This window comes from Pteropus medius, unplaced genomic scaffold, assembly GCF_902729225.1.
Source record: "Pteropus medius unplaced genomic scaffold, Ma_sr-lr_union100, whole genome shotgun sequence".
In the NCBI taxonomy this organism is placed as follows: domain Eukaryota; kingdom Metazoa; phylum Chordata; class Mammalia; order Chiroptera; family Pteropodidae; genus Pteropus; species Pteropus medius.
Genome location: NW_024345601.1, coordinates 18099716 through 18115711, shown reverse-complemented (window position 1 = coordinate 18115711; position 15996 = coordinate 18099716). Strand labels below are relative to the sequence as shown.

Below are 15996 nucleotides of genomic sequence, written 5' to 3'. Positions count from 1 at the left end.
CTAACTATCTCAAAAAACCTCCAATTAAGCATGTCTGGAACTAACTGCATCACATCCAGCCCTCAGGGTGTTCTCTGTCCATTAATGGTGTTAGCTTCTCACTGGCCATTCAGGCTTGAAAGATGATTCTTCCTTAGTCCTCTCTTCCTCAAGTTCCAATCCATCAAGATATCCTGTAAATTCTGTCTCTAAAATGATTCCTAAGACTATAAGCAGTTGTACTTGACAACTCACTATTCCCTTCTTCCACAAGTGGCTGTGGGCCTTGACCCCTGCCCAAATGGCATTCTTCTGTTTTCTATTTTTTTTAAATCCTCATACAGGCTCAGTTCAGTTTTCACTTCTTCTATGAGACCTTCCCTAACTTTATTAACTAGAATTAAATTAATTGTTCCCCCTTCAGTGCTTCTGAAAATCCATCTAAAAAAAAAATACACAGTAACTAGAATTCAATGAATTAGGTGCTATGTGTACCTTCAGGTAAGGGTTAGATCATATTCTCTTCTGAGTGTACTGCTCCTGGCATAGTGCCCAGCATATTCAGTGACCGCTAACACTTTCAGCTGGGATTAGGGGCTCCTATTCCCTTGTGTACCAGGCCATTAGATACAGGTATTAGCTAAGACTGAAGACTAGCTCTCTTGGGTTTTAGTCCTAGATTCAGGACTTACTAGCTGTGAAACAAGGGCAATTACTTAAACTTTCCTCAACATCACTTTCCTCATCTATAAAAAAGGCATGATAATACTAACTTCTTCATAGGATCAATATGAGAACTAAAACAGATAATTCAGGTGAAGCATCCTGCTCATTAGTTTGAACTCTTAATATTGTTATTCCCTTAAGCAGGGGAGCCATCAGAACAAATGTTTTGGTGCAGCAGAAGGCCAAAGGATAAGTAGCTATAGGCTTCAAGGCTTCAGATTGAGGACACTTCTCAATCCCAAGTGGGACAAAATATAGTCTCAAAGCTTTTACCCATGACTTCTGTCACTTGATAACCTCCCACTCTTTCTCCTTCATCAAGTTGTTTGAGGAAATCAGAGCACCCTGCATGTTTTTATGTTCTAGAAGTCTGAAATACAATTCATCTATATTTCAGAGAACTTAGGGTTTATTAGGCGGAGGGATCTCCTATATCCTTCCTTTCTCCTCATCTTGTCACTTCTCCCTGTTCTGGAACAAGGTGAGGAGTTGGAACATAATCAAGGTGGAAAGGATAGTTCTGAGAAATACAAGCTGAGGAGAGAAAGCCCTAAATGGAGGCTGAAAAGAGGAACAGTTATTTCTAGAAGGCTATTGAGCCTTTCAGCTGGGAAAGCTATTTCCAGATGGCCAGTGATAACTAAGAATGCTATTAGGCATACTCGGGCCCAGGGCTATCTATACTAGCATTTCTTAAACTATGTCCCATGTATTTCCTGTGTTCACTCACTGGGGGTTCTATGACTAAACACATTTAGGAAATGTAACATATCTGCCTTGTCGCCTGGAGATTTACACTGTACATTAAAAGTTTTAGAAATAAAAAATATAAAAAATAAAAATTTAATTCAGTTCAATCCTCTTTCTGAAAATTATTTGATGAACACAAAAATTTACACAATTATCTCTACCCTTAGAACACTAGATAAGTTCTTGGTAAATACATAGAATATAATTGAAAAGATGGACTATAATGATAACTAAAGTTGCCAGCAGTTTTATATGGAAAATAAACCTTATGGATAAGCTCTTGTAGAATGCTATTTTCATTAGCCCAAAGGAACCACACTTTCTAATTTTAGAGGCATAGTCTTAAGAGGCCTTAGATATGTGAAAGAGCTAATAGAATCTACTACTTTACTTATGTGATCTGATTTTTAATATCTTCTCTAATTCAAGGTATTCTGAAACACTGTTTATATTTAGGGAGCTTTAGGGTTGGCAAACTACAACTCATGGGTCAAATCCAGTCCATGTCTGTATGATGTTTTCTTGGATCCTAGATGTGCTCCTTTGTTTATTTTGTTTGCAGCTGCCTTTACCAATCAAGGGCAGAGCCGAGTAGTCCTGACAGAGATCATGTGGCCTAAAACCTACCTGGTAAAAAACCTACCAGGTAAAAGACCTAGCTGGTCCTTTACAGATGAAACTTGCTGATCATGATTCTAAGATAATTTTTATTTAAATTTATATAGCATCTTTTTAAAAGTAATCTTACAGAATTTGTTATCCATAGTAATTCAATCTGGAAAATATCTAGTTAGTAACCTCATCTAATTTCAGAACAAAACCTTAAAGCTTTCATAGATATAAAATTAAAACATCAAAAAACTGGTATTCCTGAATGAGCTGCAAAAATCATGTCATGAAGACATTCTTTGTATTTTGAGAAGTAACTAAGACTTGCATGCATAGTATTTTTAGGAGCAGCTTTTTTCAAAATTCAGACTTGATGTTCACAGCTTTACAAAGTTGTATCTACAAAAATCTAGATATTTCCCATTGTCCTTCACATCGTTAAAATTTTAATCTTGTTAATTTATTAATGTACTTCAATTTAGCCTCTTCTGAACTCTAATGAAAATCTCTATTTGAATTATAATTAATTGGAAAATTCTTGAGAATTGCAATTTAGCTTAATCAAAAGTGAAAATTCTCATCTTTTCTCATGAAAGATAGAACTTCAGAGTAATTGCTCAGTCTGTAGAATACTCTACATGTAAATTTAATAAAATAATCTAATACAGTTACTGTTTCTTTTTTTATTGAATTGCAGAATTTGATGAGACCTCTGGTAAAGGTTTTGTGTTGATATTTTAAGTTAGCATAATGTATTGTAAATCAAAATGAGTTTCTAAAGTCTCTAGAAAATAATATGAGCACAGTTTTTGTAAATATTAAGATGATAGCTATGATTTGAAATCATAATTATCATCTTAATCTTGATGATGAAAGACTATCCTAAACATTTCTTTATAGAATCATTATTGCTAGTAAGACCCTATTCTTATCTCAAATATCAAAGAGTGTTCCAAAAATACTTTAAAAGTGATATGAACTAAGAATCCAATATGACTGTTAGAAATACACATGAAGAGTAGATGACATCACTCAAGCACACTGAGAGCTCTGGGTTTTCTGAATTTCTTCCATAGAATCTCTGAAAAAGAATACCTTATTCTAGAGAGACTTATGCTTGAACAGAGTTATAAAGAGCTAAGAGAAAAAGTAAGTAGAAATAAAAGTCCTTAGAATGATTTATTGACATTAGCAATATAGCTATCATTACTGAGGATTAATATAGCCATAGACTGTGGTACATGATTTTTGTGTATTATTTTTTTATATGCTAATTCCATAATGTAGATATTATTATCACCATTTGTCATGAGAGTGTTGAGATTCTGAGAGTTTAATCCTGCAGAAGATCAATAATAAATAAAAGCCTATAAATTTTAGGACGTATTTACTGGACTACAATGCCTTGTCCCCTTTTACTGTGCCCCAAGACACTAATGGAGAGGCTCACTATTTAGCTAAAAAGATGGACCAAGAAGTACAATAAACTATTATAAAATCTTTCTGTCACCTAAGGTGTCTGTGTTACTGTCCAGAATTATGGACTACACCAAGCTTACATGGGTGAACAAAGGAACACTTCTTGGGAGATATCTGGCATTCCTATATATCCTGTCAAATTCAGCTGACTGTGAGGTCTGTATCTTGGCAGTGGGAGAAAGATGGTCCCACTGGTAAATCTAGAAAAAAGGTAGAGAAAAGGCAGACCCAAGGGCACAGGCTTTGACTAGTAAAACCTGAAGCCATTCCAGTTTATTCCTTCAGGTCTAATGATTTAAATAAGACTTGGAATAAAAAAAAATTCAAGGAAAAAGGCTGATTAATGGCACACAAAAGAAGTTTTAGGAAAAGTTTAAAATTCTCAAGAAACAGGAGATTAAGGAGCCATTTAAGAGTGGTATTTACAGAGGGGAATTATAAGTGGCATGGAAAAAAATTTGTACTGATACATTGAACTTAAATTTCAGTGGGAAGGATTTTGGTTAAGAGTGAAAATAGCTTTCTAAAAGTGAAGAGCAATAAAAACTGCAATGTCTGGGCAAAAGAGGTTATGTAGGATCCCTTCAAAAAACCTGTAAAGTTGTTTTATAATGGATTTATTATGACTAAGTAAGAAATCTAAGAAGATAATGTAATTTCATTTCTTTTCTGTCCTCCCTTTCCTCTCTTCCTAAGGTTGTACACTCATCCTTTTACTTTTAGAGTGGTTGTTTTCAAAGTGTGCTCTGTGGACACCTGTAAGTCCTTGAGATACATTCGGAGGGTCTATAGGTCAAAACTATTTTCATAATAATAATACAGATGTTCCTGGCTTTTTAAAAAAACTCATGACCTTTGTGATGATAATTCAAAAACAATGGTAGATAAAACTGCTGGTGCCTCAAATGAATCATGGAATGGCACCTCATTGCATTTACACAACTACACACTTGATTACACCTCTTTAAATTATTACATTGCTAATTTTGAAATGCACATAAAACATTTCTACTGCACGCTGAAGTTTGACATTTCTCTCAAGGAAAGGCACTTGTGCGATTGAGCTGCAGGCTGAACCAGCTTCTTTGATTATAGAACAACACTTTGATTTAAGAGAACGTTTTGCATACAAACTATTGTTATACAGACCTGAATATTTAGAAGATAATTTCTCAAAAAATCAAGTGAGTCTGTCACTTAAAACAAGTAAAACATCTAATAATATTGGTTTGCAATGATAAAGTTCAAGTTGTCAAGCAAAACTTAAAATTTTAAAAACTTGAATTTGCCACCATAAGCTTGGGAGCTTCCCAATGCTTGAAGATTTTTCAGATAAGATCAGTGGTGATATTAATATGAATGTTTGATATTATGTAGTGGCACATGTCAACATTTTGGCATAAATCAATCAATCAATATTTCCAAATGAGCTAGACATGAAGTTACAAAATAATGCACAGACGGAAGACGTATTCAAAGTGCCAGACAGCCCAGTGGATTTTAATGTATGAAAAGTGGATTATGATTTCAGATTCCACACTGCAACTAATTTTGAAAAACTACCACTTGTCAGCTCTGGTATAGTCACAAAGACTATCTAAGATTATCTAAAAAGATCTACTAATACACCTCTTTCTTCTACCATGTATTTGTGTAAGGCTAGAATTTCTTCATATACTTTCCTAGAACAACTCATTGCAAAGGATTGAAGGCAGAAGCAGGTATGAGAATTCAGCTATTTTCTATGATGCCAGATGTCAAAGAAATTTGAAAAAATGTAAAATGATACCACTTTTTAAAGCTTGTTTTACTTTGCAGGAAAAGTTATTTTTCATAAAAGTTATTAACATTAGCATATAAAGTAGTTAAATTTAATTACATACTTAAAAAATCCTTTTTTAATTTCTCAGTTTAAATTTTGAGTACAGTAATTATAGACAGATATAACCCCATATAAACAAAAGCTCTTTGGATCTTCATTAATTTTTAAGAGAGTAAAGGACCCGGAAAACTAGAAAATTTGATCACTGTTTTAAGGGCACTTTCCTAAAATGCTTTTAGATGAAACACTCCTAAACTCTTTCCTATTTCAACTGAAATAATTTAATAAGCATTCTACAAATCTCACAATCTGGCATTAAAACAAGCAATTAATATCCATGGACACCTCCTGTGTACCATAAACAAGGCACTACAATATAGACAGAAGGAAGGAGACTAAACCAAGGGCTTCGAACTTAAACACCTGCAGATTCTAGGTATGTGACATAAGTAAAATAATCTTTACTTAAAAATTAAGCCCTTTCTATTTTCATGAAACTCTCTACACTATTTTTCTATCATTTATGTTATCATGTTTGATAGACTTGAATTCCAAGAATAATGCTCTGATCTTAAAGCTATTATAAGAGATAGCACAAATCTCAATATAAATGGTCACTAAGAGTACTGCCTTCTGGCTTTCACCCACCCCACCACCGACTGCACCCCCAGCAGAGAGGAACCCTATCTTGTTCTCCTCCAGCTGCACCTCCTCCCTGAGTGTGAAGAACCTGCAGAGTCAAGGGGATGTGCCCACTGGCAGTGTGCTCTCTGACTCCTTCTAGAGTCTATTTGACCACATTTTATAAATGCTAGACCCGATATTTCTGAACTGCTTCCATGACTCATGTGAACCTCTTCCCTAGATCTGTTCTGAGAGACAGCACTTCCCCAAACCACGTGAGAACTCTAGGTCTGAAGAGTGGGAATGTGGTGTCTGTCTACAGTGGACAGAGCTTGAATGAGTAGAACTGGCTACCTGGCTCAGGATAGAGGCTGGAAGAACAGGAGCACAAAGCACAGGCTGGAGACTGGCTCTCCCTGTGGCATCACATTCTCTTATATAATAGCTTGTTGGCTTGCCTTATACTTAATTATGGAAACATTTGAAATGTAGATATTTATTTATAGTCTCTCTCTAACTTGCAAATATTAATGGATGAGCCTAGCTATTGATGCTTGAGATAGGTGTAGGAGAGGACTGTGGAGAGAGAGAAAGAAGATGGCCATTATATCAGTATTCTCAGAGTCTGAATCACTCCAGACATTCTGATATTAGAATCCAAATTTTAATGCAAAAAAAAAAATCCCATTTTTACAACCTTGACAACTAATTAAAAATAAATTATCACCTGGTAGCAAACACTGAACAGACCAAACAATGCACTCTAAAGTCTAGCGCGTGCCAACAGGTTATAATATCTGGGCTTGAAAACAGTTTGCAATACGGTGGCATTTCCAAGGACTTTCTCCCAGAATCCTCACTAGCACCATGATTAATAATGATGTTAATAATAATAGCTATTACTTATGGAATGCCTGACATACACCAGGCATTATATTAGGACCATTGAACACATTATCTCAATAGCATTCATGCTTTCAAAATTTTTTTTTTTCCATCTATGGGAAAGCTTTAGAGCTCAATCATCAATTTTCACTTAGCCAGTCCCCTTTATATCAATTTTTATCAAGAAATCTGTTTATGTTTTTGCATGATGACTTGACTATAGCAAGTATAAAGTATAGGCATATAGATTAGAACAATTTACCTGGTCTGTGGAGGAATTAAACCTTAGTACAAGATGTAATTAAGTGGGTTATTCTGCTTCCCACATCGATTCTAGGGCTGTAATTCAATAACAGGTTCTGGGCAAGTGAAACTTGAACCTTTCTGAGTAACATAAGCTTCGGGCATGAAACTCTTCCACTTCTATGCCAATAAAGTGTCATCTCTTGATTATGACTCCTTTTATAGGCTTTCCATAACTCCTTCAAATGGTATTCTAGATGGGCTATAAAGTAGTTAATCAGAATAAATTAAAAATTGTACTTGGCACTAAAATACAAATTAATTATATATTTTCTCCCAAATCTAACCATTTAAACATCTGGGGGTGTGTGTGTGTGTGTGTGTGTGTGTGTGTGTGTGTGTGTGTGTGTTAGTGCTTCATTCATTCTAATGGTAATAATTTTAGCAAGTTGTTAAAACTACTTCTCATTTCCTTATAGGAATCTAAGGGATGCATCTAATGTGTCAGCATTGAAGCATCTCTTACAAACTCATTAGAGAAACAACCAGTCCTCTTTGGTTCATCATAAAGTAAAATAGACCAGAACATTATCATCTGTCCATTGCCAACCAGACAATGAAACCACTGGCCTTACTGTGAAAAAAGTTGAGGTTTTCAAGAATCAAAAGTATTAAATACATATAATTAATCTTTCCACTGCCATGTTTTATACTTTTGAATATAAATTTTTACCAGCTGTGAGTTTCTTTTGTAACATCTGCTAGATTAGAAAAGATGCATAGCGACCATACTTAAGCATAGAAATACTTTTTTTTTTTTTGATGATTAAGGCCAATAGAATTATGGGTAATTCGTGACTTACAAATGATATAAATTATATAAAGACTGAAAATGGTCATAACTTACTTTTAATTAAGTAATAAGCCAAAACAGATTTTTCAGTAGTTTTGAATAATGTGCGTTTCAAATGACAGACCATAATTCATGCAAAGAGGATCATATATTGAGTTCAAGATGTTCATATTTCATTTTTACATTCTAAAGTACCTTCTTTATATTCATTCTCTTAGTTCTTTGCCGTCCCTATTTAGCATTAAATAACTAACTTGACCAACTGTTTCCTCACAATTATTCTGTATTTTGCTCAGTTATCTTTCTGGTTTCATTTTCTAGACATAGAGGACTTTGATTCTAATGCTTACAACTCTAAGGGGGAGGGGGACAGAATCCAGATAAGTTTAAATAGGTTGATATTCAGGTCAGCAAATATTCCATTTTTATGGATTCTTTTCCCTGAAATTTACTGAATTTGTCATTTGTTTCAGCTTCATACAGGCCTGGCTTCAGTTACTACATATAGAAGAATCACCATCTTTTTTTTTAATGAGTGAACAAATATACAGTTAGCAATCAGTTTTCAAAAAGCCATAATCTTTTTCACCAAAAAGAGAAAAATGAACCACAGTGATATAGCAAAATGACTGAATCAAACTTACGCCTCTTACTCTAGTTACTAGGGCTCAAATGTGCTGATTTAGTTTCTAGCTCTGAGTTATAAATGTAAACACCAGAAAGAAGCCATAAGGGCAGTAAATGTAAGGCTAAAAATAGAATCTGAACATAAAGTATCTAAATACACATGATCATTATAACAAAAATATCATAGATTGAGTGGCTTATAAAGAACAGAAATTTATTTCTCACAGTTCTAGCAGCTGATAAGTCCAAGGTGTGTGTTGGTGAAAGCCCACTTCTTGGTTCATAGATAGCTGTCCTTTCCCTGTGCCCTCACTTGGAGGAAGGGTCTAGGGAGCTCTCTGGGGTCTCTTTTACAGGAGCACTAATACCATTCATGAGAGCTCCATCCTCATGTCCTAATCTCCTAATCATATCCCCAAAAGTTCCACCTTCAAATATCATCACATTAGGAATTAGGGTTCAACATATAAATTTTTGGTGGATATAAACATTCAGTCTGCAGCCATTCTTTAACTTAGGCTATTCTCTAAAGACAGCATTTACTCAGAGCAAAAAAAAAAAAAAAAGTAACACTTTCACCATGTCAGAAGTTCTACTCATACATAAAAATTCATTTGCCTCTGAAACATTTTTTTTTAATTATTAGGAGGGCACATAGATGTTCAGTAGACATGGTGGTGACCGATCAGCTCTTGGACAAATTGTGATGGCGACAGAAGACAAAGTATCTACTTTCTAGTAGCCTCAAGTCTCAGAATGAACCAGGACAAACACATACAAAACAGATGGTTAGCAAATAATTACATGGGTATGTACATATTAAACCAAATGCTATGTGTCTAATGTCTTATTACTTTGCATTTTCTAAGATTCCACCTTCGCCTATTCTGCATATATTATCCCTCAGAGGCTTTAAAAAAAATTTTTTTAAAGCAACTACATATCTAAATTTAAATACATAAATCTCTTTAAATAAACAATTTTCACTGAGATTTCTTTCCCATAAATATGGGTTTTATTTAGCTTTTATACAAAATGATATTCAGCTCTACTTATCCTTGCCACCTACTAATTGTTATTCGCATTACTAATTGGTGTCACAATGTTGAAGAGTCTATAGAAGATTTACTTGGAATGAAACATTCTGGAGGAGACCAAAGGAGATATTAAACTTGGCTTCTTCCATTAATGTTGTAATGAACTCTCACCAATACATGTATAATCCATTGTGCCTTTAAATTATTGGTGAGCAACAGGAGAAAGGGATGCACGTGCTACATACAGCAGGGAAAACAGGAGACACACGGGGTGTCTGAATGTATAGCTTATCTGATTTGAAGTCTGCTTATTTATCATATGGAATGAGGCAGTGGAAGGCTGGTCACATCAAATAACTTGCAAAATGGAATAATGCCCTCCCAGGGAAAAAGCAGTGTCATGGAGGAGCTCAAGTCAAGGCAGTTCATATCCTCATAAGGAAAGTAATTAGGTCGCCTTTCTTAACACAAAAGAGACTTTCTGATATTTGATTAAAAACATTACTTAATTTTTCTTTCTCAATATAAGGCTCGAAATATTACTTAAAACTAATGCTGCTCTTATCAAATTAAATGTCAAAAGAGAATAAAATTAAGAGCATATAATAGATGTTTTAGTTCACACCTCAACATGTGTTCCACTCCCAGTGATTAGTCTATAAAAGAGCTCCCCAACTGGTATACGCTAGCAATTCAAAATGTAATCTGCAGACCGGTAGCATTAGTGCCATCATCTGGGAACTTGTTAATATTTCAGTCTCTATCTCCATTTCCTCAAATTTACTCAGTCAGGGTCTGCATTTTGGCAAGATCCGTCATGTGATTCATATGCACATTAAAGTTTGAGAAGCACTGCCCTACCGCACCAGTGTCTCATAAGTGAATTTTACGTGAATGTTAAGACACCGATGTTACTATCCCACAGAGCCCAGGGTCTTGAACCATTCACTCCTGCCATAGCAGCTTGGAATACACATCCCAATTTGCCAGACAAATATAGATTTCTGTATGTGTCATGAATTATAAAATAGTTTGAGAAGTACTTGTTTGAGCTAATCAAGTTCATTCCATGACTCCTTCCAGAGATTAGTTTAGGAAAGAACAAAAAGTCCAACTTCAGCCCATGAGGTGAAGTCTTTTAGGGGGAGTAGGGAGGCTCTTGGAAATTTTGTTGTTTGAGATTCCCAAAAAAGAGACACTCTCTTATTCTTCTGGTCATTGCTGAATCAAGAGGCTAATTCTGAAACTGCTGATGACAGTTATCTTGCTAACATCCTGAGGATGAAGCCAATGCTGAGGATGACTAAACAGAGACTAAAAGAAACTACATCTTTGATGACACAGCTGAGCCACAGAACCAACCAATCCTGGAGCCTGCGTTATCACTGAGTTTGTTATATGAGGTAATGTATTTACTTATTGTTTTAGCCAATTTGGGTTGTAAATCATCCTAATATTGAAGAGGAATGGGTAATTTTGCTGAGTCCAAACTGGTTTTGAGTATTTTTAAAGACTGTAATACAGTTCTGATGCTATGAGTATCTAGAGCATTATCATCTATACTTCCAACCTATCCAACTACTCACTCGAGTTTCCAGGAATGCAAGTTCCCAGTGGAAACTCCCTGAGCGGTGGCTGAAATGAGCTTCATAAATATCTCCTCCTGGCACATCATTATTCTCCATAAGTGTTTGCTGAAAGATGGAAGAATGAATGAATAATAACACAGGTGCACAGAATTGAAGTTGCCTTCCAAAACGTTTATGGTTACCTTCAAATCCACTTTATTTTTAAATCTTCTCTATTTGAAAACTACCTGAGCACATTAATAAATTACTGTTGCTGAGAGTCTCTATTCACATCACACTTTCGTAATTTTACCCGCCGGTTTATATTACATCAGGACATTCATCCCAATGTCCTTAGTATCTAGTATGAGGATATACAAGTGATATTTGTTGAATGATGCAAAATAAAATACATTTCCTATGATATCATACCACCCCAAACCATTAGTCTATTGAATACCTTATATTTTATTTTTCTACCTCATTCAGGGTTATTTACACAACCCCCAGTAAGTCCTCTCATACCCAAGGAAAAGATAGTTATTAGAGACAGTTATTATTCAGTTAACTCATCTCCCAGAAAAGATCACTTGCTTGTGATTAAGGTCTTTAATAGTGTAGGAAGAGTCATTGTCAGAAGGAAATATTGCAAGATGAGGTCATAGTGCCCTTATTGGTTTTCCTAAAAGAATAATGAACACGTAGTACATATCTGTGTTACTGATGTTTCTTATTGCACTCACGTTCATTTAAATAGGTGTTCAAAGAAGAAAAGAACAACATTGGACCAAGAGGTAGGGCCCTTGTTCTAGTCGGTAATTAGGTGTCAAATCACCTCCCTGAACCCCAGTTACCTCATTTATAAGCTGATGGGGCATTAGACAGCAGATCTCAGCCCAAGTTGCACAGTAGACGATCTTCAACTGAGAATTTTAAAAAACACACAGTTGGCTCTGACCAGCAAAAAAAAAAAAAATCTGATTTAGTTGGTTTAAGTGGGGGAGCAGGGAAGTAAAGTTTCTGGAGTAAATCTAATGTGCAGCCATGATTGGGAATGAGCAGATTTGATACTAAGTTTTTCCCAACTTAAATTATTATTCTAGTATGCGAATGTCCTGGAACTTCTTAGTTATATTCAGTCAGATACTCTTTTTCATGCATGGAGAATGCTACCTGAGAGTCTCACCTGCCAGTCCTACTCTGTTCTGCCTCCTGCTTATACTTACTCCAGGTAAGCAAAACTGTACTTGGTATCAGGAGGAAAAAAAAAAAATGATACAATATGCTGCACAGTACCTAAAGGGGAAAAGGCGGATATAGGTAGGGTTGTTCTGAAGCCCTTTGAAGATCAAATTTCTACCTCGTGAAATAGGGCATTGTTTGCTGTCTGTACCCAGATTTATTCTTTTCCATTGTCTTGGTCCAGCATCCTCAGAGGCCATGGAATCAGTTTCAGGGGAAACCAAATGAGACTGTATATCCAGATGATTATAAATGTATTTTACCTCAAAGGCAAACTATTCAAAATAATTATCCAACCCACCATTGGGCTGTAATATATTTTTATTAGAAAAAAGTAGACTTCTGGTTATAACACGGACAGCATGCACAACGTACTACTCACAGTCAATATAATCAACTGAGCAACTTCAATGCCTCTAGGTACTTTAATTCACATGGGGATACCAATAGCAACTTTTCATTGTGTTCTGACTATATTTTAACTGCCAGTACCTTCATCTCTGTGCCTATGAGCTTTTTCAAAAACAGAAGTCTGACTATGCTTAGCTCAAAGAGCACAGACTTAATATTCCCTTCAACCAGAAACTTTTAGAAATGTCCCTATGACTATGCAAGCTTCCTGGCCTTTTAAATCTCGGGCATGTATTTTGCATAGAGTTCCTCACAAACTTAAGTTTTGGTGACCACTCTGAGACTCATCTCATTGGTTTCTTCCCTTCCCTGTAGCATCTCGTATTCACTTTCCTAATGGTGTTCCCTGAACTTGATATACAAAATTCTTGCTCTTGAATCCTACCTCAGGCTCTGCTTCTAGAAGAACCCAATCTAAGATAACACCATTGTCGGCTTTCGAGATAGTCATCGGGAATTGTGTGGTATATGTTTCAGGGATGGCATGGAGAGATAGTCAAATATTAAAACCAAAAATAAACGGGAAAATAAATAAATTATATACTATCTGTATTTCCTATCACACAGTAGGAAAAGGAGAACCAAGGAAAGGTAAATGGGAGAAGTGGAGGTGGCAAAATATAATATTAAGTAGGTGATCAGACAGGACCCATTTAGACGTTACAAATATAAAAATACATGTATACAGTATCAAATGTCTTTTTAAGAGAACAAAATATAAATTTTTGGACCAATAATAATTTCAACACAGTTGTGTTCCCTTGGTCCAAAAATTTAAAAAAAGCAACAGCAATTTTACTTTTGCTGGCCCCCATTTAAGAGAAAGTACATTGGTAGGTCAGCTCAATTCAAACTTCTTTCCTAATACTACTACTCAAATTAATTTGCCTTCAAGTCTAAGGGTGACAAGATTATTGTCTATTTGGGTAGAAAATGGACAAACCTCTGCTCTTTGGGAATATTCTTTGAAAGCAGACTTTGCAATTGGTTCCATACTTGCTTTCAGCACAGGTGATAAGCACAGTGTCCCTAAGAGAAAGAGATTTCTCTTCAGGGAAGAAAGCAATAATTTCAATCTACTTTGGGCAGTCTATATTTAAATGACAGCAGAGCATGATTTTAATTCAATGTCGAGGAAATTTGATGAGTAGCTTCCAGACAAAGGGCGATAGAGTAAATCAAAATATCTAATTTCATTAAAGTATGTTTGGTGACTTGTAACTTACAAAGCAGTTTCTGTTAACTGAATTAGACATCAATCAACTGATTTATATGGTCAGCCAGAATATGAAATTATCATTCTTTATGAGAAAGCCCGTATGATAGCTCATGAGAAAACAGAGAGGTAAAAGTAGCCCCTTCTTCCTGGTTCAGCAGCAGCTTCCCTGGCCTAAGCTCAGAGAAAGGTGGTGGGGACCAGATCATGAAATGTCTTATAAACTACATGATGTAGTTTGAACTTTATTCTGAAGGTAACAAGAGCCCCATGGGAGATTTTAAATATGAGAAGACTGGTGATTTAGAAAGTTCAGGCTGCTGTGTGAGGGGGGTAGTATGTGTGTATTGCCAGGGGATGAACGGAGACAGAGGATACAATGGTTATGATGGTTGTTTAGGAGAGAGGAGAGCGGAGAGCAGAGTCCAGCAGGAAGGTAGTTCTCATATTTTTTTCTCTTTGGGAAGAGGGAGATGGCTTGGGAGTAGATAGCAGTCACTGCTATGTGGTAATAAGATAAGTTCTGAGATAAACTTTTAATGCATCCATATGGCTTTCACACCTCTTTTCATGGTGTCAGACAGATATTTCAAGTAATTATCTAGAATTATAAACTATCTGTAATTAGGAAGATCTGTGATAATTTACAAGCTAAAACGAAATGCCAATTACCTACTAAAATTGAATACATGCCTATCTTATAAGCTAGAAAGTCTCCTAGGTATATACCCAACAGGAATGCACACATCTGAGCACCAAGAGACACGTACAAGAATGGTTATGGCAGTGTTACTTGTAATAGCCCCAAAATGGAAACAATCCAAATGTCTATCCATCAACAATAAAAATGGAAAAAATGTGATATATACAATAAAATAATGGGATATACATAAAGACATAACATAAAGCAATGAAGATGAACAACATATTGCTACACATCAGGACATGGATAAATCTCACAAACAATGCTGCAGAGTAAAAGGCAGACAGACACAAAAGAATACACAATGCAGAATCCATTTATGTGAAGATTTTTATATTCTAATACTAACGTATAGTGCTAGAAGTTTGAAAAGGACTTCTGTTTGGTGAGAGGAAGTGGTAGTGAAGGAGGCAGAGCACTAAGGGGACATCTAAGGTATTAATAATGTACAGTCTGCCCTTGGTATCCACGAGTCCCACATCCACAGATTCAACCAACCATGGATCAAAAATATTCGGAAAAAAATGTCACTGATGTGTTCTATGTAATTAGTTCTAGGATGGCAGCATCTGAACTGAAGAGGTACAAACTATTTTCTTATCATTAGTCACATAACAATACAGTATAACTACTTACACAGCATTTACATTAGGTATCAGGTATTATAAGTAATCTAGAAATGATTTAAAGTATATGGGAGGATGTGCGTAGGTTATACGCAAATACTACACAATTTTATATAAGGGATTTGAGCATCCATGGATTTTGGTATCCAAGGAAGGTCCTGGGAGCAATCTCCTCCCATGGATACCGAGGAACGACTATTATTTCTTGATGTAGGTGGTAACTGGATGGGAAGGTTCACTTTGTGAAAATTCATAGAGCTCTGCTCATAATGATTTGTGTGTCTTTGGTTACACTTCTTAATAAAAACATTTATACAAAGATCTAAAGAACTACAAATTCATAGGAAATTAGTTATAAATATGTAAAAAGTTATATTCCTTTTCCACTAGAAAAAACTGCAATGCTAAATAAGGTGTTTAGAAATAAAATAAAACAGACTTCCCATAAAGCAGTGACAGTAGCTTTTACTATGCCTCTAAGCTGAGTTATATTCAACTAAATTGTTTGACTTTAAATGTTTCAGTAGCTAAATGTAAAAAGAGAAATAATCTACATAATTTAGTTCTAAAAGGCAAAATGGTATAGGTGAGAAAGT

General features: G+C 35.4%; 1 protein-coding gene across 2 annotated transcripts in view; it reads right to left on the bottom strand.

Annotated features, from left to right (window-relative positions):
• The window catches only part of THSD7B (thrombospondin type 1 domain containing 7B), a 742175-nt gene that overhangs the window by 174360 nt on the left and 551819 nt on the right, over positions 1 to 15996 (bottom strand). Inside the window, exon 16 of one of the 2 annotated variants that reach the window (XM_039874567.1) lies at positions 11221 to 11328. The exons of the other annotated variant lie outside the window; for it this stretch is intronic. Coding sequence (XP_039730501.1) covers positions 11221 to 11328 — 108 coding nt within the window. The remainder of the gene's footprint in view (positions 1 to 11220; positions 11329 to 15996) is intronic. 2 annotated transcript variants of the gene reach the window in all.